Source organism: Fusarium musae, chromosome 8 (genome assembly GCF_019915245.1).
Source record: "Fusarium musae strain F31 chromosome 8, whole genome shotgun sequence".
In the NCBI taxonomy this organism is placed as follows: domain Eukaryota; kingdom Fungi; phylum Ascomycota; class Sordariomycetes; order Hypocreales; family Nectriaceae; genus Fusarium; species Fusarium musae.
In genome coordinates this window covers 1208006-1234972 of record NC_058394.1, presented here as the reverse complement: position 1 = coordinate 1234972, position 26967 = coordinate 1208006, and the positions used below count along the sequence as shown (strand labels likewise).

Sequence of the window (26967 nt, the reverse complement as noted above, 5' to 3'; positions counted from 1 at the left end):
GGACATGTCACCGATGTGTTTGGAGTCACGGTTCTCTGTTCATTTTTTTATATTTATATTTATTGTTCTATTTAGAACCAGCCTTTCTCTTTGGTCCTCGAGGCGTGTGGTTCAGAAGAAATGCGATCATCGTTATCGTAACTTTTTTCGAAAAGCCTAGGATAGCTCTTCCACAACTTAGGTTTTTGCTTCTCGATCTCCGACGCCAATTGCGCCTCACTGGGGAGAATCTGAGAGCCCCAGGCGCCTTCCACTAGTTGCTTCATGTTCGCTGGAGAGAGCTCTCTATCATCTCTCTCCCTAGCCCTGGGTCTCATGGGCAATTGAGCCACCGCGAGACGATATATCACTGTACTTCGCACTATTTGGGGATCAACGTAGACACCCTTGTCTCTCAGCACAGCCAGCAAGCGGACACCACAAGCCAAGTCAAAGTCTGCGATGCCTACTGGCTTAACATTTATGAGAGAAGGCGGGATCGGCCGTTGCGCCAAGGTCTGATCAAAGCCCCATCGAATTATGGAGCGCTGCAGACTGGCATCGAAAATCTTCTGTATGGGGTGTTGTCTGTTCGTGAATGGCAGATCTGCTGGTATGCGGAGTTCGTGGTTGGGATCGTTTCGATTCTTCGAACGTTTGTGATGTTTCTGTTTTGGATTTGTCTCGTTCTGGCATGGGCCTATTTCGGCTCTCCAGAACTCCTCCTTAAAATGGCTCCTTTTCTTCTTCCCATCGGCGAAGGAATAGTATTCAGACCAGGTCTCTGACTCACTGTCCAACTCTTCGGCTTTTATATTAGGGTTGGGAGGCTGGTCCTGCCAATGCACGGGTATCAACCCCCCTGGCTCAGGCCTATAGAGTTCACATATCCCGTAACTTAGGCCTTCTAGATCATTGAAGCGTCCCAGACGTCCGAGGTTATAAAGCAATATCTGCCAGTATCGAACAGGAACGGCAACACCATGTCGTGCCACTCTCAACGAGAGATGAATAGCTCGGTCAAGCAGCTGTGGTTTGTTGAGCTTTGGATGGTAGCCTATATCTTCAAAGATATGGTTTAGGAGTGCTTTCGAGTTCTCCCGCTCCATGCTTACATCCAAGCTTTCCATCTTATCGACAACATTCCTGACTTTCGCAAAACGTTTCATGGACAGAGCCATACTCAGGTGCTTATTGAGATCCTTGTATATGATGCTGTCCTTACTTGGTCCCGGAGTAGCTGCCACGCCTTCAACCTCTTGGAGTAATCGCTCTAATCCCCAATCTTGTTGTTGAGCGGAAGATGCAAGTAGCATTGACCGCGTCTCCGGATTCCCAAACTCTTCTGGGTGTATATCGCAGTGTAGAAGGGTTCTGAGCAATTCGTCCTCGCCTCGTTCCGCGAAGGAGATGATTGCATCGCAATAGGCTCCAGATCTTATTCCGATCCCTAACTTTCGGAGCTGTGTCAGGCGATCAGCAACTCCGCGGGCGTCATCTTCTCTCAACGCAATGGATTGCAACGAATGATAGCTAATTGTGCGGAGGCCAATCTTATGCATCAGGTTGATCGCAAACTCTGGAGAAGTCCAAGAGCTGGCGAACCATCGTGCTGTAAACCTGTCGCTGAAAAAACTACTGTTTGCTTCCAACTGGGTAACCTTTCGTACATTGGTACGAACGCCATCACCAATGCTGGTGTCTCCATTGAGTACCGCCAACTCTTCTTTCGTGAGCTGGATTGCGGAAAAATAGCGAGAAAAGAAATCCAAGAAAGGCATGGACTTGGGCGACTTGGGATGGTCATTGAAAAGATTGAACCTTTTTCTCCAGACACGCGCGGCATGTGACTGGCCACTTTCAAAGAGAGCCGGCACAACATAGTCGTACAACTCACGGTATGGACTGAAAACGTATATCTTGGTCAAAGTACTCTGGAGCTGGGGAGTGAAGTCGATGGCACAACTTGCCAGCAGAGCACCGAAGCTACCCAACTCAGGACGGAACAAGGGCATGAGTTTGAAATGCCAGGCCAATGCATTTTCATAATCAGCGTGAACTAAATAGAAATGAACCACTTTCAGGTATAGTTCAGGCCAATTGAAGTCGTGAGTTTCTAGCAGTTGTCCCGCGACCTTGAAAAGCTCTTCCATCCGATCAGAATTTGCCAACGCTGCCTCCAAGATGTTATCACGCAGAAAAGAAGCTCCAGTTTTGGTTAAGAGATGAGATTGGTCTCTGTCCCGGAGCTCCAGAAGCGTCTCCCATGTTCCTTGGTCTCCGCGATCCTGACGGCTCGATAAAATGTGACACTCCCAAAAGTATATGGCATCCAAATCAGACTTCTGGCCCGAGGGGGTATCTGTTTTGCTTCCACGCAGGCGAATGCCTAGTGGGAAGGGTAATTCGGATTTTGGCGGCCACTGTGCTGTCTCTTGTTGAAGATTATGCTCTCTCGTCCCACCCCCAGCTTCTTGGCCAGAAATCAGCCTAGCATCCTTTTCTTGTATTCTCGCAGGTGCTGGTGCCAATTCTGCATTATATAGAGATCTGTGTCGTGTGAGTGTCCTGATGTATCGAGTATATGCTGATTGGCGAAGTCGAAACTGTATAGGGATTCGATGCATGACTGGGTAATTTCACCAGCATTAGCTGGTCTCGTAACATCGCATCGGTAGTGGTCGAGAAGATATTAGTAAAATCATCGAAACTGTCTTAAGACCGAAACTTTGAGATCTTCCAAAAAGTCCTTCATCATAGCTCCGAATCTTTTGGGGTTTGCGCATCATAACCTCAGAGCACTTTACAGGGGCGCACTCCATGACACGTGCCCACCCACCAACGGAAACGTCAAGAGCTCTGCTGAGTCATACTCTGGCCCGGCTCCCAATCAAGTTATGGCCTCATTTCTTTACCCGAACTTCGACATCCTCCGTTCACCAACTCAACCACCCCACACGAAACCAACCTTCGAAGCTTCCCAGAACTCTCATTAATCGACTTCAAAATGCCGTACGTATAATTGAGTCTCGAACGATTCTCTCGATAGCTTTGGCCATTTTCCCCGACATCAATGGCTCCAGACACTGCAAGATATAACATCATACGAGAACCCGTCACTGACGCCCATCCAGTCTTGTCAACGCCAAGAACCCTGTTCCCCAGTACCAGCGATTCTACCAGAACGCTTACAAGAACCACACCCGTCTTTGGAAGATTGTACGACCAAATTGATTGCTTAGCCTGTCTTTACTATCCAGCTGACCGATATGACAGGGCCCTCGCAGCCGTATCCTCATGACTCCCTACCTCATTCTTCTCTGGGGTACCCTCGGCGGTAAGTAAATCGAAGGTTTCGGTCGGATGGAGGTCAATTTGAACTTGCATGCTGACAGGTACAGCCTCCTTCTACGGTGCCGGTCGCAAGGTCCTTGGCTACAACTCTTACTTCGGAAACTAAGCAGTGGGAATCGCATGGTGGGTGATACAACTTGCTTATGATGGAAGGTCAACGCGATTAGTAGATTGAGTCAATAGACGGAGATGAGCCCAATGTGAGATCGTTACAGTCGTTCATGTGCATTTTGGAGACCGATACCTGTTGTCAAATCGCGTCCTCTATTCACACGTCATTGCCATTAAACCGGGACTCCCAAAACTTTAGAATACATGATGAACTCAAGAAAGTTGCATGCCTCAAAAAACAGCGTCTAGTGCGCACTGCAGCAGACCTGCGACTCTCCATCCACGGACGGTTGAGTAAAAATCCAATCAGGCTTGCTCTAATAGCCTGTGGCGCCAGGCGCCTTTTCGTCCTTTCGTAGGCTGACTAGCAACTCTCGGAATCGCTCCTTGCCAGATCCAGAGGCACCTCCCTTGGCACCCTTGCCGCTGACATCCACCAACTTGGCAATTCGATCCCAACTGGTGCCACCAGAAACGGTGTCCTCTCGGCTTGCCAAGAACTCTTCGGCTTCCTTTCGTGTCTGCGTGATGCCCTTCTCCTTCTTGTTGTTGTAGTTCTCGTAGAAGTCATCGATGTTCTGCTGTGCCTCCTTGATTGTCTCTTCTCGCTGCGCAGCGAATTGTTCGGCGCGCTTGGCAATCTGGTTGTCACGGCGCTCTCGCCACTCCTTGACGACCTCGGGCTCTTGCTCTTCCTCGGCGAAAGCCTGATACCCGGAGTTGTAGCTCACAGAAGGTCCTCCTGTGATGGCGGTCCCACCGGAGACACCAGTACCCTATTTGTTGATGTTCAGCTCCTCAGTTCAAAGTGTCTAGATAAACAAACTCACAGCCTCAGGGTTAGTCAAGTCAGGGAACTGAGATTCGAAAGTGGACTGCTCATTATTACCAGCGCCGCCGAGAAGGTCATCATCGTTACTAGCAAAGGCAGCAGCGTCATCGTTGGTCGCGAACTGGTCCGCATCATCTCCCAGAAGGGCCTTCTCGCGGGCGAGGAAATCGTCGGTTGAGGGCTCAGCAGTAGAGTCCTTGATATCGGTTTGCGCTAGAAATGCATCAGTGTTGGATCCGCGCATTTCTTGTGTTGATGCACTTACCCCCGGAATCGAAGTCCTCGAGTGAAGGGAAACGGTCGGCCATTTTGGAAGCGCGGATAACTCAAGATCAATATTGAGTGGGTGAATATCGAAAGTTGCGTAAATTCTATGGGATGAAGTTGGTGGAAATATGAAAAGCTTTCGTTCGGATGCGAGGATTATCAGTATACGCTGTTGCTATGTATGGTCCTCCTATTCAGTTACTGCCAAGTAGTAGGCTATCCTAGGTAGCTGATGAGGTGGATTCTGCCGGGCGGTGAGAAACATACAGCAGCATAAGCTTGATGGGGTGGGTCCAGTTCATGCACTAAGGCCATGCAGATATGCACTTAGAAGCTATTTCCACTTTATCGGATGTCTCCTTTGGTCGACCTAGCTCTTGGTCTATAAACTCTCCTTGTTTTACCAAAGAAAACATTTCAGCCCATCGCACATTCGAGTTACGTATCATTCTCGTTTTCGCAGCTTTATCTACAGGCGAACTGGATCGTAACAGGATTCGATTTTGTGTTATTTGTGCGGATACAAGTTAGCAGAGACTACGAACATTATTCCTGCAAGTAGCTGTAGTAGACGTCGTTTCCACAGTGATACTACGGTAACAGCTACAAACCAGCTTCTAAATAATCGTCGCGACATCTGGTCCATAATCCTGCGCTTGTATTGGCTCTTGAAATTTGCTCTTTCTTGTTTGTTCCTCTCAACGAAAGCACCGTTACTACCAAGATGGCTTACAACGATGACTCTGTGTTGGCGCGACTATCGTCGCTCAATGAAAGTCATGATAGTATCGCCACAGCTGCACAATGGATCATGTTCCATAGGTACGGTCTCTCCTCCATACATCTCAAGAGATATGGCTGACAATTTCAGGCGCCATGCTGAGAGGACTGTACAGCTGTGGATGCAGCGCCTCAAAGACTCTTCCAGCACAAAACGATTAAGTTTGGTTTATCTCGCCAACGGTATGTTTGTTTGTCAGCTGCGATGAGCTTTACTGATCAGAGATTCAGAGGTGGCCCAACAGTCTAAAATCCGACACAAGGATGACTTTATTATCGCCTTCGCACCGGTGATTGCTGAGGCTGTTTCCGTCGCTTACAAGGGAGCACCAGCAGAGCTGCAGGCGAAATTGAAACGTGTTATAGACGTTTGGAGAGATCGCTCGATCTTTGAAGCACCAATCCAATCCGCAATCGATGCCCGCATTGGAGGTGAGTACCTGAACTGGTCCAAAAGGCTGGTGACTGACCATTCACTCAGATCTCGACAAGGCCCGGGGTATGTCCAAGCCCGGATTTGGCGGTTCTCCATTCGGTAGTACTAGCACTGCTACTTCTATTCCGTCGGAATTTGCACCTCTGGTCACTGCTCACCAGAAAGTCAACAAATTGAGCACTCCTCTCAAGACCACGATCACATCAGCAGACCAAGAGTATGAGAAGCAAACTGACCCATCTACACCTGTTCCCTCTGCTCCAGTTTATGCAGCTCGGTTGAATGGCCTCCTCAAAACGTTGGCCAACGCCGAGAGTGCAGTTGCCGAGTGTGTCAAAGCAAGAGAAGGCCTTGTTTCTGGTCTGGAATCACTTCTCAACGCTAATCGTGCTGCATTGGAGAACGAGAGGTCTGCTGCGGCTCAACTGACATCCCGAAAGGCTGAAATTGAAGACAAGAAGCACCAAGTCGAGGTTGGCATCATGAGAGCACTGGGCCCGGCGGACAGCAATGGTTCTCCAGGACAAGGGGACTCTTCAGTTACGCCCCCAGAGCCAGACAGACCAGAGATTGAGGCATTGACTCCGCCGGCATTTGAACCATTCGAAGCACCTACCCCTGAGGCATTGACACCAGAGGGAGAGCCTGTTGCAGCTCCTTCTATGTCTCCGGTCCCTTCCCCTCCTGCTGCTGCTGCTGCTACTACTACTTCTGAAGACAAAGAAGAAGAAGAAGCACCCTCGTATCAGTCATTACCAATCTCAGCCAATGGGTCGAATAAGCGCCGCCGTGTCGACACTGAAGAATTTCCTGATCTAGGTGGTGATGATGGCATCGATGCTGACGTTGCTGAAATGCTGAAGGGACAGCCTCAATCATAACCGGATCATATGTTATCAACAAGTTGGGGGGTCATTTAGCTTGCCAGTTTGGGGTTTGCTAATATGCTATGTTCGTGCGAACAGTTCAGGTTGGACTAATAGGTTGCTGGGAACAATCGGCACATTAATACTAGTCTAGTGTATTATTAAGTATAGTGAATTATTTCGTCTTGTTGAGTAGGGGGATGGTGTGGGAAGAGGTACCAATACTGGTCGCAGTCTCGTGGTAACAGAAGCGTCCAATCTGCTAACCACTATGTAACAAATGTTTGTTGGCCATATAAGAATTGCTATAACTGAACCTAGATAACTGAAGTGCTTCTCTTTCGGCCCGGGTGATTATCAGGTTGAATTCGTCATGGTGCTCATGTTGGATCCGAGAGCATTCGGTCCAGTTCGGATCAATTGAAGCCGTGGTCGCGTAGATCCTACCGAGGGATGCTGCACACACACGCACACACACACCATCCGTCTTAACGCAAGGGTCCCACCCAAATTTTTTGTGAGCAACGGATCCATTGACTCGCCTGGGCTGGACTGGACCGGACTGGACTGGACTGTGCTGGGCTGTCGCAACTCGGAAGCTGAGAAATGCCGCTACGACAATGACGGCATCACAACCTCGACAACTTTGATTCTTTTCGTGAATGTCAACGTCTCTGTCAGCTTCTCCACTAGTGCTCCTTCACGGTTCGAGCCCTCTGCTTTTCCTCCAGCGATAATAGGGCCGCTCCTGAATATGCTACGCTGAGTGGGCACCCGTCTGATCAATTCCTACTACCCTACCGTCATAATGGTCTCGGGAGTAGCACGCCGTGTGCTGCTCCCACGCCTCGCCGAGCCCTCACAAGTGTCTCTGGCTACGTCGCGATATCAATTAGGAGCTTCTTTCTACAAGTCCGGAGCTCTACCTCTTCAGTCGAGGCTTTTCCACGCTTCCAGCACCCGTCAAGCCGCTCTACCTCCGTTCTCAATCGCTGCATTTCGGTCATCGGCAAATAATTCCCTACCTCGTAATCAGCTTTCCCTCGCGCACAGTCGGCCCTCCCAGTTTGGTCCCATTTCGCACGCCTTGCGACAGTTCTCGACGGCACCTCGTCTATCGCAGGAAATACAGACCAAGGTCGAAGAAGGCGCCAAGAAACCTGTCGAACTTGAAGCTAATCGAGCTATCGCCCAAGATGAGCACAAACAAGAGTTTACCAAGAGCGAAAAGGCTGCTCGGGCGGCGCAGGTCAACCTGGCTGCTAAGCTCTCCAAGGAGGGAAAGCAAGCTGGTAAAGCTGGTACGGATGAAATCGTGCGACTGATCAAGATTGCTCGCCCTGAAATCCGCTGGCTCGGTATCGCCTTTGTCTTTCTGGTAATATCTTCTAGTGTCACCATGTTGATTCCCTTTTCTGTTGGCCGAATTTTGGATCTTGCTACCAAGGGTGAATCTGAGGATGTCCGTCTTTTTGGCTTGACCATGAACCAGTTCTTCTTTGGTTTGGGTACTGTCTTGACTATTGGAGCTATGGCCAACTTTGGTCGAGTTGTCCTTCTCCGAATTGTCGGCGAGCGCGTGGTCGCAAGACTTCGATCTCAACTTTATCGGCGTACTTATGTCCAGGATGCTGAATTTTTCGATGCAAACCGAGTGGGAGATCTTATTTCACGGCTCAGTTCCGATACAGTTATTGTTGGAAAGTCTGTGACACAGAATCTCAGTGATGGTCTTCGCGCCCTCTTCAGTGGAGGTGCAGGTTTTGCTATTATGGTCTGGACAAGCCCCAAATTGACTGGTCTTTTGCTGCTTATGTTCCCTCCCATCGCAGTTGGAGCCTTCATCTACGGTCGCGCTATTCGAAATGTCAGCAGGTCGATTCAAAAGAACTTGGGTACTCTTACCAAGATCGCTGAGGAACGACTTGGTAACGTCAAGACCAGTCAAGCGTTTGTCGGTGAAGTGCAGGAAATCGGTCGTTACAATAATCAAATCCGGAAGATCTTTGCTCTTGGCAAGAAGGAGTCACTTATTGCTGCCACCTTCTTTGCTTCGACCGGTTGGGCTGGTAACATGACCATTCTTGCGATGCTCATCGTTGGAGGTGGCTTCGTACGCAGCGGGGCCATGTCGCTCGGAGATCTCACCTCATTCATGATGTACACAGCTTTCGCAGGTTCAAGCTTGTTTGGTTTGTCGGGTTTCTACTCAGAGCTCATGAAAGGGGTTGGTGCCGCAAGCCGACTCTTCGAGCTCCAGGACCGCAAACCAGGAATTCCACAAACAGTCGGTGTTCGAGTCAAATCAGCACAGGGCCCAATCAAGTTCACTGATGTCAGCTTCGCTTATCCTACTCGACCTGCTGTCAGAATCTTTAACGGACTGGACTTCGAAATTCCTTCAGGCAGCAATGTCTGTGTTGTTGGCCCATCAGGAGGTGGCAAATCAACAGTAGCATCTTTACTATTACGATTCTACAATCCGACGTCGGGAACTATCACCATCAATGGCCAGGATATATCTGGAATGAACGTCAAGTCTCTGCGAAGGAGGATCGGTATGGTTTCTCAAGAACCTGTTCTCTTCTCTGGAACTATCGCCGAGAACATTGCCTATGGAAAGCCTCAGGCCAGCCGTTTCGATATCATTTCTGCTGCTCGAAGAGCCAACTGCAACTTCATCAGCGATCTGCCTGACGGGTTAGAAACCCAGGTTGGTGCTCGAGGCTCCCAGCTCTCTGGAGGTCAAAAGCAGCGAATCGCCATCGCACGAGCTCTTCTTAAAGATCCTGATATCCTGATTCTCGACGAGGCTACATCAGCGCTAGATGCGGAGTCTGAGACTCTTGTCAATGAGGCTTTGGCTGGCCTCCTACGTGGCCGTAACACCACTATCTCTATCGCCCACCGTCTCTCTACTATCAAAAGATCTGACCAAATCATTGTTCTCAACAGCGAGGGTAAAGTGGCCGAGATCGGTAGCTACAAGCAGCTGGCCTCTGACAAGGACAGCGCATTTAGCAAGCTCATGGAGTGGCAGATGAGTGGCGGAGAGGTTTCCAAGGATGGTGGCTCGACTGCCTCCCGGGCACATATAACAGAGGCCGAGGAGCTCGAGGATGATCTAGAAAGGGACGATGAAGAAGATAGTCTTGAGCACGAGGAAGAGAACAGGGACTCAAAGGATGAGGAGAAGCGTCCTTGAATCCAGCCAGAGGGCATAGAGCAGGCAAGCTTCTCCCAGAAGATGTAATACGGTCCGGGAGCACAGTTAAGGCGAAAGATTAGACGAATCATGTACATTATATATCCCGATATCTATGTCTGAGTCTCTATGACAGGCAATTGTCCTATCAGCAGCTACAGAGAGAACTCCACTCGACATGCATCTTATTTTCATTGGCGTCGGTCCGGTCTGGTTATTTAATCCCCAAAATGGAAAATACGGGTGGTAGGGGGTATGTACAGCCGTGTATAGAAAAGAATTTCGTTTTTATCAATCTTGTGACACACGAGAATAAGAGGTCTCGTCTCTACCCTGTTAAGTACCCAGGTACCAATCATCACGCTCGCTTCTTTCTGGCCAAAGTTCATATATATTATAGTCCTTAATCAAAACAAAAACCTATCTGGAGTCATTTAGACTGATAGAGGCTTCATAGTACTGTTGTGGATCAAAGGACCAAACTGAAGCAGCGTTATAAAAAGACAGATAACGAAATACAGGCGATTTCCACAATCGAGCAACTAAAGAAGTAAAACGAAGCCAGAATGTCCTTGTCGCGCCAACCAAGCCTCGTTGAGGTTAGGGAATAGAGACCAATGAGACCAACTCCAGGTTAAGCTCTCGGTAACCGGCTTGTCACATGTGACCCAAACTGGCTCAAAGCATGACCATCTCAATAAGGTCCTGACTGATCTCTTAGATAAATTTTGTTAATACAAAAAATAATACCTTGAAATCTGAACCGAAACCTACAACGACCAAGTTCTTTGTTGCTCACTAATATTCTGCCCTTGGGAATCCTGAAGCATCCATCTTCCTTAAGCGCAATGTCGACCGAGACCGAGGGTACTTTCGAGGTGGCAGATGCCAGCCTCCATACCAAGACCTGGACTGTGAGTATCATTGGTGATCAGCTTTAATAAGTAAGCAGAGGCTGATGCGTCAACAGCCCGAAGGTCCCATCAAAGCATATTTGGTGCATGTCCATGGCTTCAGCGATCATGTCAATTGGTACAATGACGTATATCGAATCGTAGCTTCGCATGGCATACAAGTATTTGGCTTCGATCAAAGAGGTTGGGGCCGAAGTGTGAAGCAGCCCTCCGACAAGGGAAATACTGGTCCAACATCACGCGTCATTGCAGATATCGCCGCTTTTATTGAGAGCAAACTGCCTTCGGATGTCCCGGTCTTTGTTCTGGGCCACTCTATGGGCGGCGGCGAGGTCATCACACTTGCTGCTGACCCTCAATATGCCAAACTCGTGAGCCAAGTTCGCGGCTGGTTGCTCGAGGCACCATTCATCGGATTCGCCCCTGAGGAAGTCCCAAGTTCGTTCAAGGTCTTTGCAGGGCGACTAGCTGGTAAAATCCTTCCCAAGTTTCAGCTCAAACACGTACTCGATGTTGCCAACCTGACGCGAAGGCCAGAGGTGGCCAAGGGTTTCAAAGAAGATCCTCTGTGCCACGATACAGGCACACTGGAAGGGTTGGCCTCGCTCCTGGATCGCACAGGAGCTCTTCAGTCAGGTTCCGTGAAGCTGGGTAAAGAGGTCAGGTCGCTTTGGCTTGGCCATGGCGACCACGATAAAGCGTGCAGCTACCAGGCGGCCATAGATTTCGCCCAGAAACAAGATATCGAGGACAAGACCGTCAAGACGTACGTGGGGGGTTATCATGCGCTACATGTCGACCTGTGCCAGGAGGAATATGCCAAAGATATCACTGACTGGATCTTGGAAAGGAGCAGCCAAGACCAGAAACCGATCGAGGCCAAGCTATAGAGTAGCTGCTATAGAGGAGGATCTGTGGATGCACGGGTATCACTGGTTTCAAGCTCTGTTGTTTTCGAGATGGCCAGTATCGCTCGATACTGCGTAACTGTTTTCGGCTTTTTACAGATAGCGAGACTATGTTAGTCCTATTATATGCTTTGCTTTGTGGCTGACTGTGTGTATGTATATCATCCCCCGACCACTTATCTCTTGACAGGGTAAATGCGGCTGTACTGTAGCTCGCAACCCAAAGCCAATAGATTGACTTGATGGGTCAATAATTTCAGCTTCTGCAGTCTTGGCACCAAGTCCTCCATGGCATGAAGACGCATGTGTCGGGGGTTCGAGGCGGACGGACCCATGTTCCGCATCCATCCCAGCTCCGTAGACGCCCGAGAAACAGACGCTCTTAGAGGTTAAAAGCCACGGGACCCCGAAACCAGCTCCGGCCGTTTCCTAGAACGTTTCGGGGCCGTGTCTGAGCTATAATTCAACGTCTCCCGCACTCGATTTCAACGTCTGCCTTTCGAGCGCCATGTGTGAAACTATCGCCAGGGCTCGGAACCTCGCACAATGAATGAATGACCCGGAAACGATGCTCCGTTGGGCCATTACGGCTCGCGCGGGGAACTCGACTCTCTCACACTACAGGTACCTAACCTAACTTCAACTGGTCCAGGGCGCCCGTTGACCATTGTGCTCTATTGCTGCAGCCAACAGACTCATGTGCTGTAGGTAGAGAGCCCGGTAGAATGGATGCACCTCCCGTCCCTTGAGGTACCTATCAGCATCCTTGAAATGGTAATCCACCAACAGACGAGATGTACAATGAAAGACGTTTCCTCAATGTTCCTACCTTACCTAGGTACCTACTCTTTTCCATTGGAGTGAGTCCACATGGGAAGATGACTGGTTCAACAGTTGACTTCCATTCCGTGGCAACTTATCTAGGTATCCTTTCGCTGTGCTTCTATTACATATCGATACTGATATCATTAACTCGAATTATTTATTGATGCAAGACTGGACGATTGACTTGACCAGGCTTGATCTTCCCGGCGATCACTCCATCTCATGTGTAACCAGCACTAACTCCGTAACTTAGCTGACTCTTTACTATTGAGCTGACTCTGGAAATCACCGCCGCCTGAGGTTTTTTTCTTGCTCTCCCGTCTGCATTGATTGCTTACCCATCAGAACAGCTAGGTATCTTGCATTATCACCAGCATCGCTATTGCTTATTCAATTCTCTGACACAACTCTATCAAGAGACTGGCCGCCCGAGTTGTGGCTTTCTATCCCTGTTCTTTATATCAGTCGTGTATCATGACACTTGATAGCAGCAACCACGCCGTCCATCATCCACAAGCAATTCACCTACAACCTCTTGAACGTGCCCGCAGCAGTTCACGACAATCAACCACCCGCAATGGCTCGAGTACAGCTTTCGAGCCTGCGATGGCTGACGAGAATGAGACTATCGCTAGGAGCGCATCTCATATGACCGATGTCGAGAGTCAACTCACCGCCACTGGTCGCCGACAAACCAGCTGCCTCGATCGCGATCCATATGGCCTCTCCCGCGGGTACAAGACCGAGTCTGATCTGGAACAGATCAAGGCCAACACTTCACGGAAGCGCGATAGCCTCCCTGGCCGTAAATCTGTTCCCAGCAACATGGGCCCCAAGGCAAAGGCTCGCAAGCTGCAGGGCTTCTACAAAAACCAAAATGCCGCCATTGATCGCATGCTCAAGTCCGTTGAGGATCATCGTGACGAAGCCCGTGACCAGCATGGCGAAGACCAACTCAAGTTTCGCATTGCTGTCTGGGGCTCTTTTGCGGCCAATGTTGTCTTGTCAGGAGTTCAGCTCTACGCTGCCATCTCTTCAGGATCTCTTTCTCTCTTCACCACCATGGCTGACTCCATATTCGACCCTCTTAGTAACCTCACCCTCATTTTGTCGGCTCGAGCCATTCGCCATGTCGATTCTCGGCGTTTTCCTGCCGGTAAAGCTCGCCTCGAGACTGTCGGCAACATTGTCTTCTGCTTTCTCATGATTGCTGTCTCACTCATTATCATTGCTTTTGCTTGCCAAGAACTATCTAGGGAGGTCCAAGAGAAGGAATTCAAAATTGCTGCCGTTATATCTGTCTGCTGTGCTTTCGCCACCAAGTTCGGGCTCTTTCTCTACTGCTGGGCACTCAAGGATAAGTATAGCCAGATCAACATTCTTTGGCAAGACCACCGCAACGATCTTTTTATCAATGGCTTTGGTATCTTGACTTCATGTGGTGGCGCGAAACTGAAATGGTGGATCGATCCCATGGGCGCTATCATTCTGTCTGTCCTCATCTCATCCATCTGGTTGCACACCGCCTTTGGAGAATTTCTACTCATCGTCGGAGTTACTGCATCTGTCGAAACGCAGCAGCTCATCACGTATGTGTGTGTTACACATGACGACGCAGTTGTTGGCATCGATACCGTGCGCGTGTATCACTCGGGTCCTCGCCTGATCGCCGAAGTGGACATTGTCATGGACCCGACACAAACACTTCAAGAAAGCCATGATATAGCAGAGGCGCTGCAGATCAAGCTGGAGGATCTGCCAGACATTGAGCGAGCATATGTCCACATTGATTACGAGACGACACACAAACCAGAACATGCATTTAAGAAGAATATGTAGGTATAGCTACGGAATGTGTTTCCAGGGGGGTTCTGGGCCAAGAAAGGCATCCTGAGCGGCTGGGAAGGCGTTTGGAGTTTATTTGGTGAGACAACTGAGTTAGATGCCGTACTCGCGTATACGATCAAGGAACCAGGGACATTTGTTCTTGGGAGGCTGAAGGCGCGATGACGAGACTCAACGGACACAGGGAGCGATGGTGCAAATCCTATCTTAGTTGGTTTTTGCGGTAGAAGTAAAAGCATCATAATGCAACAATGGCTCACGTGGACTATGCAGGCGAGAGCGTGTGATGCATATAAATCAAGCTGATAGCACGATTAAACTAGGTCGAGGCGAGCTAATGCAGATGCCGGCATTTCAGAAGCGCTAAGATCCGGGGAATACATACACAAGGGGCAATTTTTTTCTCTAGTAATAAATTTATGTCAAATTGAGATAGCTAGATAGGTATGAAGTGAAGTGAGACAAACTGGCATGAACGGTTTCTACTCGTCTCGCGTGTCTTTGTCCCGATCTTACAGATTGTCTCGGTGCGCCATGTCCGAGTGGCAAACAGACTGATCTGCAAGACAAGCCACAAGAATCTACGTCACTTATACAACTTTCTAGTTTAGAGACTGGCATCTGCCACGGGTTGGGGAGATTTGAATGTCTTTATAAGAGCTCAAGGGACGGGAAAGGGGTCCTGCGGCACGGGCAAAGCGGATTCTTATGTTGAGCCTTTTAATATCTCAAGGGGAACAGCCTGGAATGGTTGAGATTGCCTGGATGCACGTATCTCAACGGTGCGTCGCATGCTCGCAGCAACTTACAAGGGGCAACATATCCAGTTCGGGCTGTATGCAGAAGCCCGTTCCGAGTTCATCCCTGAAATTTTGATGATACGAGAATTGAAGACGTTGAGAAGCTGTAAGAAAACCTTGAGGTGTTATGCTTTGTGGATATCATCAGCTAAAAAGGGCCTGGCCTAGAAACGATGAGGTCGAGCCTAAGCTAAGGTACCTTACCTGAGAGCTAGCTAAGGTATATGGAACCTAGCTCACAGCAATCCATCCAATTCCATCATCGTGCAGCCGTTGAAATTAGTGGCGATTCACTAGAGCCGCCACCAGCGGAAACCCGCCCCGAAATACGGAGATGCAATGCCCTGAGGTGGAAGGGAACACCAAAACGGTCCCAGGTTCTGTGTAATCGGAGGCTGTGAGACCTCAATTTCTTCTGTACGAACGTGGGGGCACCATTCTAACAGCAATTGGGTTGGTTTTATCTAGTGTTGCCCTTGAATGGCAGAAAACAGAGTGAGTGTCTGGCCTCGGCGCTTCTAGAACTGCAAAGTTCCTCAGGGTCAGTGTGGCTTGAAGTAGGGTTTAGTACCTGAAGGATCAGACCCCGAGGACTCACTGAGGTTTTTGTTTTCCGGTTACTTGTTGTCGATGATCTGAGGTACATCGTGGTAAATGACCGGCCATCTCGGGCCAAGCAAGCTACAGGGCTAGGTCAAGAATCTCACTAACTTTACAGGGAGCTGTTTGACGTTGGTTCATCCGTGCCCTGGGCTGCCCATCGATAGTGATAGTGCCTCACAGGTGGTGTTTAGGTAAGTAGGTACCAGTTCAAGAGTTAGGCGACCTGACCGGCCCACATGAGCTAGAGTCTGGCCCCAGACGAGCTAAGGTACGGATACCTTCCATGGGTTAGCAGGGGATGTTTCCCCTCCAAAATCGTCTGGGGGCCATCATCGGATCATCAATCACATCAACTGGATCCATTGGATCTACCTCGAGTACTGTACCTACCTCCCCAAATAGTGCTGTTGCTGCCATTCTCACGTCACGCCTGACTTTTACTTCGCTTGCCTCTCTTGTCCTCTCCTGCCTCTTCTCCTCTCTCCTCCTCCTCCAACTCTATCCTAGGTAATCTTTTGGCTTCAGACAAAAGAGGGATACAGGTTACTACAGACTTTTGTATTGTTTCAGAACCCAGTGTACTCCATACCTACACTAAGGATACACTGCAGTTCCTTACCTTGCGTATTCTGTCTGCACTAACGCACAGCATCCTTGCTAGACCCAAGCGAGCTTTCTCTTCCTTCTTGTTGACTTGGGACTTGGACCCCTCGCCTCGACTCGCGAGACTCGACGACCGCGCCTCTTCAGATCGATCGCAATATTACGACTTCTCTGGAACCTTCATCCATGGGTTGCTGACCGACATTCTCAACTTGTTGTAGCTGACTTGGACGATCTGCGCCGAGGCTCGTCTAGCAGCTGGTCAACTTCTGTCCTACGTCGCCATGGCTGCTCAAGGTGCTGCAGAGCATGTTTATGCTACGGTTCGTCCTCTCCGTGTCTGATCTTACCGGCATTACCTTTCTAACTTGCGAATAGCTTCTTCTAAGCGATTCCTATCTTCCTGGTTCGTCACTTGGCTCCGTCACTCTCTGTGACCTCGGCTAACTCTTCCTTAGGCGCACTCGTTCTCGCTCACTCTCTTCGCGATGCAGGAGCCAGTCGCAACCTAGCAGTATTGGTCACACTCGATACCGTGTCCGCTGACTCCATTACGCAGCTCAAGGTAAGCCCTCCCGAGTGTCTGCCCGTCCTCGAGCCAGCCAATGCTGATGCAATTGCTCCAGAGGGTATACGACTATATCTTTCCTGTGCCGCGCATTCGCAATGACCACCCGGCCAATCTGTACCTAATGAACCGTGGCGACCTGCATTCAGCGTTTACCAAGATCAATCTATGGAAACTCACACAGTTTTCCAAGATTGTCTACATTGACGCCGACGTGGTAGCATATCGAGCTCCTGACGAGCTTTTCGACACTCCCCATCCCTTCGCAGCTGCCCCCGACATTGGCTGGCCAGATCTGTTCAACACTGGTGTCATGGTTTTGGAACCCAATATGGGCGACTACTACGCTATGATTGCCATGGCTGAGAGAGGAATTTCCTTTGATGGCGCCGACCAAGGCCTCATCAACATGCATTTTGGTCAACGGTATCATCGATTGAGTTTCACTTACAACGTCACACCATCTGCGCACTACCAATACATTCCGGCGTATCGACACTTCCAATCAAGTATTAATATGGTGCATTTCATCGGATCCAACAAGCCATGGTTCACTGGCCGAGACGCCCCTTCTGGCAACAACCCCTTCAGTGAGATGACAGGACGATGGTGGGCAGTCTACGATAGGCATTACCGACATCAAGTAAGCTCAATATTTCTGCAGACAGATGTTGTGTGTCTGACTCATTATCATAGGAATCCTCTTCCGACAATGCCTCTTCAACTCCTCAGTATGTCCAATATTTCACAAAAGGAGAATGGCACCCTCAGCCAGTCCACGCGCAGTCATCTACCAGTGAACACCACAGCTCCGTTTCAGCTGAGGGAACGCATCATTTAGCTTCAGGCCACTCACACCATGCATCTCAGGAGGATCAAGGCCCAGGACATCATCACTCAGAAGGATCTGGGCACCATGAAGGATCGCAGCATGGTGGCGGATATCGTGATGCGTCAGATTCTGGTTCGGCCCATAATGATCACCATCCTGTTCCTCCTAGTGGTCAGCCAGTCTCAGCTCCTGGGCATCACCATGAACAGCATAACGGACAGCACGCTTCTGAACATCAGCACCATCACCACGAAGAACCAAAGAACGAGCCACCCCCGATTACAATGCATGATTGGGATGCTCAGAGGTAGGCCTATCATCGTTGGAAATGCTGTGCTTGATTGAACATGAGACACTGACTTTGCCAGACATCCCCCTCCCGCTGACTCGAAACCCGAGGCTATGAACTTTCCTTCCACTCATTACGAAATGTCACGCGATACAGCCCCTTTCATTCCGCCTGAACGATACCCAAGTCCTCCAAAGAACATGTGGTATGAAGTGCCAAAGGAGAGGCCGGCCCCAAGATCAAAGCCAGCTCCGGAGATCTTTCCGTGGGAACGCAACCGACCTCGCCCAACCAGATCATTCATTGGGGAACCAGAACCACCGGCGCCTGAACCAGAGCCTACACCTGGGGAGTCCAGCTCAGACCCTAGCACAGGGTCTACAACACAGCTTTCAGTGACAACTGAAGGTCTTACAGAGTCTTCTGAGGTGACAGCATCGGGATCTGGGGCGAAGAACGAGTCGAGTACATCTACTCCAATAGTGCAGATTACCCCATCAGACCCTTGGACGTCATACACACGCACAAACGCCTGGGATGAGGTGCCTGAGATCGAGCGGTACGTTGATCGGCTTCATGGTGGTCATCGACGTGGTAAGAGTTCGACCTCTACGATAGGGCGTGTGAAGAGCCCATCAAATGGTGCATGGAGAGACGATCGGAGCAACTTTAAGAACCGCGGGCTGAAACTCACCGATTTCCCGAGCGCTACAGAACGCCCCAGCTTGCCGGTCACACCAGCCCCGATTCATCGGCACTCGTTCTGGGCGGGAGACGACGGGGAACACGAGGACGAGGCAGCAAAGAAGCTTCCTGAGGCTGAAGGCGTGCCTACGCAGTCTGACTGGGTATGTGTGCATGGGAGACGTTGGAGACCGACAGACTGCCTGTGCGAGGTGACTGACTTGGTGCTACATCACCAGGATCCGCTGGCACAGCTCCAGAAGCTTGCTAAGCAGCAATCGGATGCGTTGTTAAAGAAGCTCGGTGGCGAAGGAGACGAGAGTCGAGAAGGAGGAGTGGGTCGAGAGATTCCAACACGTTCATTGCCCTTTGGTTCGGGTGATGCCAAGTCACCTACCTATGTCGCGCAGTCTGCTGCAGGCGTGCTCAGCCCACAGCCGGTGAAAGGCGAAAGGTCGGCAGGCATCTTGCGTGACATGAGCAGTGGCCGCCTCGAACCTGAATCACTTTCGCAATCGACTACGATTCCCGAGCCGAGCTATACCGGGCCTGGCGCTGCCTGGGAGAAGGATGAAGATATACCGCAATATGAGACAACCCTGCCACCTAAGGAGGAGGAGCTAGATGCTCTTAACGCATAGCAGGTCATCTGGGCACCAGCTAAGTCCATTGAACAAGGGAAAGTTCCCGAAGGTTTTGTGGTCTCCCACTACGGCAAATGAGGATGGGGAAGAATCAAGAAGGAATGATTAATGCGTTACCGTTTCATGGCTATGAGCGGACATGGTAATAGATACAGGTACGACGAGGGGCACTTGGGTATGTGCGGCATGGACACGGGTCAGCTTTTCTTTGTTTGCTATTGTTATTTTGGTTCCCTTGTGCCATCTCGTAAATAAGCTTCGAGGATTCCTTGTCAACGGCGGCAGAGAGAGGAGGAGGATGTATTTTTGTTGAAATATGGACACTGTGGCAGCGCCTTTACGGTGTCGTTAAAGAGTAGGAATTACCTCTGAATCGTCTTTGGATTCATTCATATGCTCTTTGGTCTGTTACATTCTTGCACTTCTCATTACGTTCGTGTTTTGTTGCTACGTTGATGTTTGCTTGCTTTTGATTCACCAATGCTCTGTGCCAATTCATCAGCGTGCCTTGACTGGTCTCATTAATCATGGAAAGGTGTTTTCTGGTCTACTCATACTTGTATAGTTGCAGATTACTTTGGGTAGCTTTTGCATACCAAGCTTCAGATGTACAATACTGGCTTCAACAAACTTATATTTCGGGGTGAAGCTTCTCTGTCATACATGCCATTGAGGCGAACAAATAGTACATAACTCCTGTGAACTCCATGCCGCTAGCAATCGGGAAGTTTAAATGCAGAATTGGTCTTCACTAGACCAACAGAGATGGGTGTAAAAAGTGATACATGCATAGAATGCCTATTGGTACGCAAGGCACAACTAGTCCTTAACATTTTCCTCGTCCTCGACCTCCTCGACAGTTACGGCTCTCGCCTTACCCTTCTCCTTTAAGTCGATTTCAGACGCCTCGTCTTCATCACTATGGGATGGCGGAGTGCCTTGTGGTGTATGTTCAGCTGTTGGACTTGGCTGAGACGTAGCCTCAACAGGGCCAGTTTGGTTTGAGCTTCCTTCAGCCTGAGGCTCATTCTGCGTGACAGGGTCAGCATGATCCAGACGAGATCCGTTGCCAAACAGTTGAGCCGAACCGCCCCAATTGGGCATGCGAGGGCTAGGCGCAACAACATGAGGTGATTCAACCGCCCGTGTGAACTGTGGTGTAAGTTGAGGGGGGCGTGGTTCAGTCGGAGTCGAAGAGGGGTTCTCAGCCGGTTGAGCTTCCTGGGTGCGGCTACCAATTGGCGAGGGTTGTCTCACAGTAGACGTTGTCTGAGGTACATTAATGTTATCTGCGACAGTCGCCTGAGGGCCAACCTGGGGCGAAGGTTGCGTCGAGGCTTGGCCGCCATCGAGACGCTGTAGAGGAAGCAGAGACCAGCCAGGAGGGATGACAACGCCTTCTGGGAGCTCAGCACTGCCAGCGGGGATAGGTACGGCGTTAAGAGGGGCACCATGGCGAGCCATAAGGGGGCTAGGCTGTCGCGGAGGTATGCCTGGGAATTGGGGGAAACCTGGAGGCATAGACATCTGGGGCGTCATAGGGAATTGCTGAGGAATTATGGGTTGGGGAAGAGGTACCACAGTAGGAGGTATGGCCTGTGTCTGTATATTTGGTTGTTGTTCTGGATGTTGCTGTCTCTGTCTGAGACGGTATAGCTCTGCCTGGAGAAGATGGATGGTTTGTAATTCTTGATGCGCAAGCTGTAACGACTGCATCTCACGTTGGATCAGCTGGTCTGCTTGACTGATCAAGTCTCCAACATTCTGCAAGTTATCTCCAGTAGGAAGGGGAGTCGCAGGAGCAGCCTGCCCAGCAACAATAGGGGTGCCAGCGCCTGGTGTTGGAGGAGCCAGCCCTTGAGGGTTGGGAGCAGCTGGTGGCACGCCAAATTGCTGCGCAAGTTCTCTGACTTGTTGTCCGTTGGCGCCAAATCCCACTCGAAGGGGGCCAATGTTGAAGATACGAGGACCAGCTGGCCTCTGTTCAGGTTGTGCTCCTCCGTTCGGTTGCCCCTGAGCGGGAGCATCTCCTGGGTTTGCTGCTGGTTGGTTCGCTGGACGCCTGCCTCCAAGCTCAATTCGAAGACCAGCAGCCCGGTTCTGGCCAGCACGAGGAGCTGTCTCGCCAAGGGTAACAGGGCTTCGACAAGTAGGACAAACCTGCTGACGCTCAAGCCAGCTCTTGAGGCAGCCGAGATGCAAAATGTGTCCGCAAGGTAACTTCTTGGGTCGAATTCTATCCATTGCGCCTGGGTTGTTCTCTGGATCCCAGGGTCGCATCTCCTCACGGCAGATAATGCAGGTGTCCTCGCGTTCGAGCTCTTCCTGAGTTGCATCGGGATAACGATTCATCTCTTGAATGGCTTTTCGATATCGCAATAAAGCACCCAGACGCTTAATGAAATCCCGGGCTGTCATAAAAAGATCCCTCATAATATGAATGGGCAGTCCGTAGAAAGCCAGAAGCATGAAGAAGAACACGATGTAGATACCAAGTTTAACCAAGTCTATCAATGTCAGTAATGCCCCTCCAGGCTTTTTCTGCTTTCAACATACCTGTGATCAGGTCCAGCCAGAGTACAAACTCTCCCTTTGCAGACCAACCTGGTACTTCAATATCCATTTCATCGATATCGTCCTCGCTGGGCAGTGGCTCTTCCGAAACTTCCTCGCCAGCGGCGGCCGCCATTTCACGCCGTCGAATGATAGCCTCACGTTCTTGTCTGACCTCTTGTCTCCTTTCGGCCAGTCGCTTACGTTTCTGCGCTTCCTGGATATTTTGTTCCGTCAACGACAGCGCATACCGGGCTGCCGTCCGCCATGAACTGGTGGCCAAGACTGCAAACTCGAAGAGAAACATGACCATCATGTTGGGTCGTGCTTGTTGAATAACAGTATTGATCGTGTATCGGAGGATGTAGATATCGTAGATGAAGCTTAGCGTGAGCGACACGCTGAGTCGCATATGGAACAAGCGAGGGTTCGCAGGCGGCTGCTGCTCAAGGACCTCAACTCTCCCATCACCAATCCATCCCCACACCTTGCCTGTCACCAGAGCTGCAAACATAACCAGAAACCAGGCTCCTATTTCTTCGCGGAATATGGTCATTGCTAGACATGTCTCTGTGATCGCAAACCAGGCACGCTCGGTTAGTTGCTCGACTTCGACGGCGCGGAGAGGGCCAAAGAACATCCGTGTAAGACCGTAAACGAAGCTGCTATAGACAAGGAAGGAAAAGTTGACCAAGACCTGGATATGACGAGTTCAGCATTCTGCATGCAATAAACTCCAGCACGTGGATCGCGCGGGATAACGTACCAACAAACAAAAGTTGCTCTGAGCGAGATATACCATTGCCGAGTAAAAGTTAGCCCTCTGATAGAAAGCCGAGAGGACAACACCACCCGCGAGGGCCGTCGAGGCCTGTGAGGCAAAAGGTCAGCATTGGTCCAGAGTGATCGGCTATAGCTCCATATAGCTTCCCCAAGCTCTCTCACAGCAATACTTACCCCAGCATACCAGCCAAGTCGCATCTTGGGCATGGGAGTTGAACGATGGATAATAATTGGGTACTTGTTAGAAAAAAGAAAAAGAAAATTAAAAAAAAAGTAACCGATCACTCCTCTATCCCCATGGTTGAGTTGGATTCGGATATGTTACTTTTGGTGAATGTGCTGTAATTACTTCGCTGTATCAAAGAACAGCCGACGACTTGATGCCACGTTAAGCAGAGCGACACACAACCGATGACGCAGGGGCCGACCTGTGCACGTGATTCTGCTTAAGGTAAAGCCGATATTTCCCCGTGTAGGTAGCCATTGGTTGCCGTTATTGATAATAGCAGAGGCACTAATGGCTGATCAGAAGTGGCTACCCTAAACCTAGACGAGTTCTCAGCTTAGTGAGACTGATGTGGGTTAAATATTGCGATAGAGTCAATGAAGAGATGTGAATGCGCTTTTCGTTATTGTAGGCCCATCCCTAGATATTGCATACCATAATGACAACGATGAAGCCCATTCTTACGCCAGCATTGCTCGCAGCGATTCGAAAGCAACCAGGTCTACCACGTAATACATGGTACTTTATCACTGCTACCACTCTATCAGCTCTCAATAGGCCGGACGAACTGCCAGAGGTTTTCAAGAATGCCGTAGGGGAGGGTTCAGGCACTACTGGGAACGGTGTTCCGAGCCGGGACGATCAGTTGCGCATCTCTAGACGTCTCAGAGAAGCCCTCTTGAAAGCTTCGGCCGTCGGAGGCATGCCCAAGGTTGGCAGGCCACGAGTATCATGAACTCACTTCGGCGCTAACACTTTCGGATAGTCGATTAATGCTCTAATGTCCCTCAAGTCTGCAACCCCTGAAGACCTACTGGACGAACCAGAAATGGGCACATCTCCCAGGCATAGGGACATACACGATACTGCACCAGCACAAGTGCTCGAGCGAGGACAAGCCTTCTTCGAAACCATATATGGCAAGATTTCCAGACGTATAATGGGCCAACTAGACCGGTCAGGAGCACCAGACTTGGGCTTGCTGGCGAGGTTGACATATGGGTATGTCCTCAGCAACACTGATGTGCTTACACCAGCCGAAACTTCATTCGTACTCATTGCTAGTCTCATCCCCCAAGATGTAAGTGTGTTTCTGGAGCAGCCACGGCGCTGGACTAAAGCCATATGTAATGCTGATGCCAAGCTTTAAAGGTGAACCCTCAACTAAAGGGACATTTGCGGGGTGCACTCAATGGAGGTGCCAGTGTAGATGAAGTGAGAGCCGTGAGAGACGTAGTTATCAAGATTTGCGAAGCTTCAGGAATGAAGAAACTAGAGGAGGATGCCATTGGGGGATGGGGTTGGAGAAGTGAAGTTGCGAATGTGTAGACTAGAGGATAGGTACCTTGATCTCGGGGCTTCGAGCCTACCCTAAACTATCTATATAGGCGGCCTGCCTGCGTAATAGGAGATTACAACTACCTTGGGTACCACTCTTACTGGTAATTTCCAAGTTTATGTTAGAATTGTAGTCATGTACTATTGCAAGGGATAGTGTTGCTTGAGAGTTGTCAACATGTCCTTCAAAACACGCGTCACCGAGTTGTGAAGATTGTGATGATCGCCAACACTACGAATAGATTGGAGATGCCATTGTGAGTGGCAGACAGAGCCTCATTCTCTACTGTCCGAAAGGCTGTTTACACGACTCGAAAAACTCTGAGACCTATTGTTTCAAGTCCAAACGGCGCCTAGTCTCCCCAGCGGCCGGCCCCCGTTTCTCCTTGGCAAGCTCAAGATGGAAGACGGAAGCCATTCCGCGTTTAGGCGAGGCCGCTCCCGGAGCCAGCATAGGTAGGTACCTAGGTAGCCAAGTCCCAAGTCCGCTGTCACGCGCCAAAGCAAGGGTCGCAACCCGCCCCTAAAGGTTGGCTCAAGGCACCTAACGTAGGTTGGGAGCCAAGGTCTAGGCCCTAGGGTTCAACAGAGCCCCCTAAGAACAATGCCAGGGCGTCTGTATCTGTAGGCCGGAGGGGTCGGGCAGTGGAAAGTCCACAGTCAATCAATTCATGCTGCTCTCAACAGTGTTTAATCGAGGCCACCCAAGACCTAATTCGGGTACGCCACGGTTTACTGATCTGCTACTGCTCGACTCTGGTTCGTCGAAGCTTGACAAACACACTAAAACCAAAGGTCCAAAGGAGCTTCCCGTGGCTAAAAGGTAAATCATCAGTGCCCAGAAAGAGCCTGTGTGTACTCCGTACAGCAAAGGTAATGAATACAGTCGAGATACTGCGAGGTACTGAATAAACTTGCCTACGGATACGGTAGTTCGCCATCGAGTCTGGACTTGCACTTATCAACGGCGTCTAGTGAATACCTAGGTAGGTACAGTAGGTAGAATAGGTAGTTGTTGCTCGCCACGTCACAGTGATTCGAATGGCTCAGATAAGGTGATCTAAGTTAAATCAGACTTCAATCAACCCCGCGTATGACCCTAGTTAGACGCTCGCTCTCCGAACCCATTCTCGAGGTCATATGTTGACTTGACCTGGTAGCACTCACGATGGATACTCGTCTCATTGATACAAGCGAGAGCCTGTTAGCCAAACTCTCCGTCAACCGCGCATTGTATGGACTATTAAGGAAAAGAGCACGAGGCTCCATAACCAATGTCGATCTGGTGGTGCGGAAATCTCCTGACGGGTTTGGTGATCAGAGTGGTATTTTGCTTTCTGGCAGGGCAAAATAGACGGAACTGGCCCGTTCCCCATCTTCGCGATACAACATCCCGAAGGAGCCTCACCCATGTCTATCAGATCAGAACAAGGCTGCCCTTGCGTCATGCCGAGTTGTGGTAGCAATGGTAGGCAGACACAGTCAGTTACTGATGTCTGGGTGAGAAAGCCTAGCCGTGGGGTTCACAATGGCCGTATCGGTATCGGGACTCGGTAGATAGTTGACAATGGCAATTACAACTATCAACCGCTCATCAGTGCCGTGTAACTGCAGCTGCTCTTGACATGGGATCGCTCTGGGTGCAGCATCCACACCCTCCCTCCCTTGAGAAAGACCTCGACCGACATTGGGGTAGCACAAGGCGAATTTGGTGATCTGGCAAGCAAAAAAGGCAACCGGAACACCCACGAGTCTGGGAACAAGACGTGCGATTCGACCGGGGAGAGTATGGGTGGCACCATTCACCTAGTTACCTTAGGGTTGCAGGAAAGGCTAGGATAGACTTGAGCGTAGTACAGTACAGTACGGTACGTACATACAGACAGACAGACAGACAGACAGACAGACAGACAGAAAGACAGTGCAGTTCAGATACAGAATTAGAATGTCGACCTGCAGCAATAATCTCGGATGCATGACAGTCCGAAGTAGTCACACGCATCCATACATATTGGTTTGTCCTGTTGTCTTGGTTTCTGGCCCGTCCAACCATGACAAGCTCCAGGATCAGAGTAACATCATGATGAATTATATCGGACTACGTATGCAGGAATACATTGCAGATGTATTGTATTGCCTTCTGAGCACTCCCGAAAAGCGTCGGCGTCGGGACTCTCGACGACAGGGCCAGGTTCAAGGGCAAGACGAGCAGGGTTTATTAACGAGCCTCTCTCTCTCTCTCTCTCTCTCGTTCTTGCTTCCCTCCCCCCTGCCAGTTTCAATCATGACTCCCACACGTGGCCCAAGATCCTCGAGGGGCGAGGGCGAGGGCGAGGGCATATCAAGCCTGGTCCTGTCCAATATTGACAGGGGGGCGGCTCACGAGCGGCAAGGCGCGCATCAATCCATTGTGTCGGGTCACTCACTTCTGCATTTTATCGATGTGACGATGTGAAACCACGGGAATATTGGCTTTGATCGATCCACACGCCTCGTTGACTATATGATGTGCGAACCTACCTACTACTGTAGTCAATGCTCAGAGGCCGCGGGGAACTTCCCAGCATCTGGATTGTCGTCTTCCCGCGCTACACTCGCCATCTCAGACGGGATCTGTTCTCGCCAAAATAGTCTGCACGTCACATTGAGATTGGGTTCTCAACATCTCAGCCAATGCCCCGCGCACTGGGATCCAGCACCTTAACAGGTCTCTGCTATATCC

At 50.2% G+C, this 26967-nt stretch overlaps 10 protein-coding genes across 10 annotated transcripts; 7 read left to right on the top strand and 3 right to left on the bottom strand.

Moving 5' to 3' along the window:
• Window positions 1–71: 71 nt before the first annotated feature.
• Window positions 72–1994, bottom strand: J7337_010632 (uncharacterized protein; the record flags this gene model as incomplete). Its single annotated transcript, XM_044828207.1, has 1 exon — window positions 72–1994. The coding sequence occupies one exon, from the start codon at window positions 1992–1994 to the stop codon at window positions 72–74; it is 1923 nt and encodes a 640-aa protein (XP_044676761.1).
• A 992-nt stretch (window positions 1995–2986) lies between these two features.
• Window positions 2987–3439, top strand: J7337_010631 (uncharacterized protein; the record flags this gene model as incomplete). The annotated part of the gene is made up of 4 exons (XM_044828206.1): window positions 2987–2991; window positions 3114–3198; window positions 3256–3316; window positions 3375–3439. The coding sequence occupies 4 exons, from the start codon at window positions 2987–2989 to the stop codon at window positions 3437–3439; spliced, it is 216 nt and encodes a 71-aa protein (XP_044676760.1).
• A 322-nt stretch (window positions 3440–3761) lies between these two features.
• On the bottom strand, window positions 3762–4584 carry J7337_010630 (uncharacterized protein; the record flags this gene model as incomplete). Its single annotated transcript, XM_044828205.1, has 3 exons — window positions 3762–4220; window positions 4275–4489; window positions 4542–4584. The coding sequence occupies 3 exons, from the start codon at window positions 4582–4584 to the stop codon at window positions 3762–3764; spliced, it is 717 nt and encodes a 238-aa protein (XP_044676759.1).
• A 683-nt stretch (window positions 4585–5267) lies between these two features.
• J7337_010629 (uncharacterized protein) lies at window positions 5268–6640 on the top strand (the record flags this gene model as incomplete). The annotated part of the gene is made up of 4 exons (XM_044828204.1): window positions 5268–5365; window positions 5415–5506; window positions 5555–5755; window positions 5805–6640. 4 exons carry the CDS (start codon window positions 5268–5270, stop codon window positions 6638–6640), a joined length of 1227 nt encoding a protein of 408 aa, XP_044676758.1.
• A 793-nt stretch (window positions 6641–7433) lies between these two features.
• Window positions 7434–9830, top strand: MDR2 (multidrug-resistance transporter mdr2; the record flags this gene model as incomplete). The annotated part of the gene is made up of 1 exon (XM_044828203.1): window positions 7434–9830. One exon carries the CDS (start codon window positions 7434–7436, stop codon window positions 9828–9830), a length of 2397 nt encoding a protein of 798 aa, XP_044676757.1.
• An 848-nt stretch (window positions 9831–10678) lies between these two features.
• On the top strand, window positions 10679–11634 carry J7337_010627 (uncharacterized protein; the record flags this gene model as incomplete). Its single annotated transcript, XM_044828202.1, has 2 exons — window positions 10679–10744; window positions 10801–11634. The coding sequence occupies 2 exons, from the start codon at window positions 10679–10681 to the stop codon at window positions 11632–11634; spliced, it is 900 nt and encodes a 299-aa protein (XP_044676756.1).
• Window positions 11635–12951: 1317 nt separating this feature from the next.
• J7337_010626 (uncharacterized protein) lies at window positions 12952–14316 on the top strand (the record flags this gene model as incomplete). Its single annotated transcript, XM_044828201.1, has 1 exon — window positions 12952–14316. One exon carries the CDS (start codon window positions 12952–12954, stop codon window positions 14314–14316), a length of 1365 nt encoding a protein of 454 aa, XP_044676755.1.
• Window positions 14317–16612: 2296 nt separating this feature from the next.
• J7337_010625 (uncharacterized protein) lies at window positions 16613–19342 on the top strand (the record flags this gene model as incomplete). Its single annotated transcript, XM_044828200.1, has 7 exons — window positions 16613–16651; window positions 16707–16734; window positions 16787–16893; window positions 16955–17539; window positions 17744–18035; window positions 18174–18865; window positions 18941–19342. The coding sequence occupies 7 exons, from the start codon at window positions 16613–16615 to the stop codon at window positions 19340–19342; spliced, it is 2145 nt and encodes a 714-aa protein (XP_044676754.1).
• An 822-nt stretch (window positions 19343–20164) lies between these two features.
• J7337_010624 (uncharacterized protein) lies at window positions 20165–22888 on the bottom strand (the record flags this gene model as incomplete). The annotated part of the gene is made up of 4 exons (XM_044828199.1): window positions 20165–21852; window positions 21902–22595; window positions 22665–22769; window positions 22856–22888. The coding sequence occupies 4 exons, from the start codon at window positions 22886–22888 to the stop codon at window positions 20165–20167; spliced, it is 2520 nt and encodes an 839-aa protein (XP_044676753.1).
• A 467-nt stretch (window positions 22889–23355) lies between these two features.
• J7337_010623 (uncharacterized protein) lies at window positions 23356–24236 on the top strand (the record flags this gene model as incomplete). Its single annotated transcript, XM_044828198.1, has 3 exons — window positions 23356–23619; window positions 23674–23988; window positions 24060–24236. 3 exons carry the CDS (start codon window positions 23356–23358, stop codon window positions 24234–24236), a joined length of 756 nt encoding a protein of 251 aa, XP_044676752.1.
• Between the last annotated feature and the right edge of the window lie 2731 nt (window positions 24237–26967).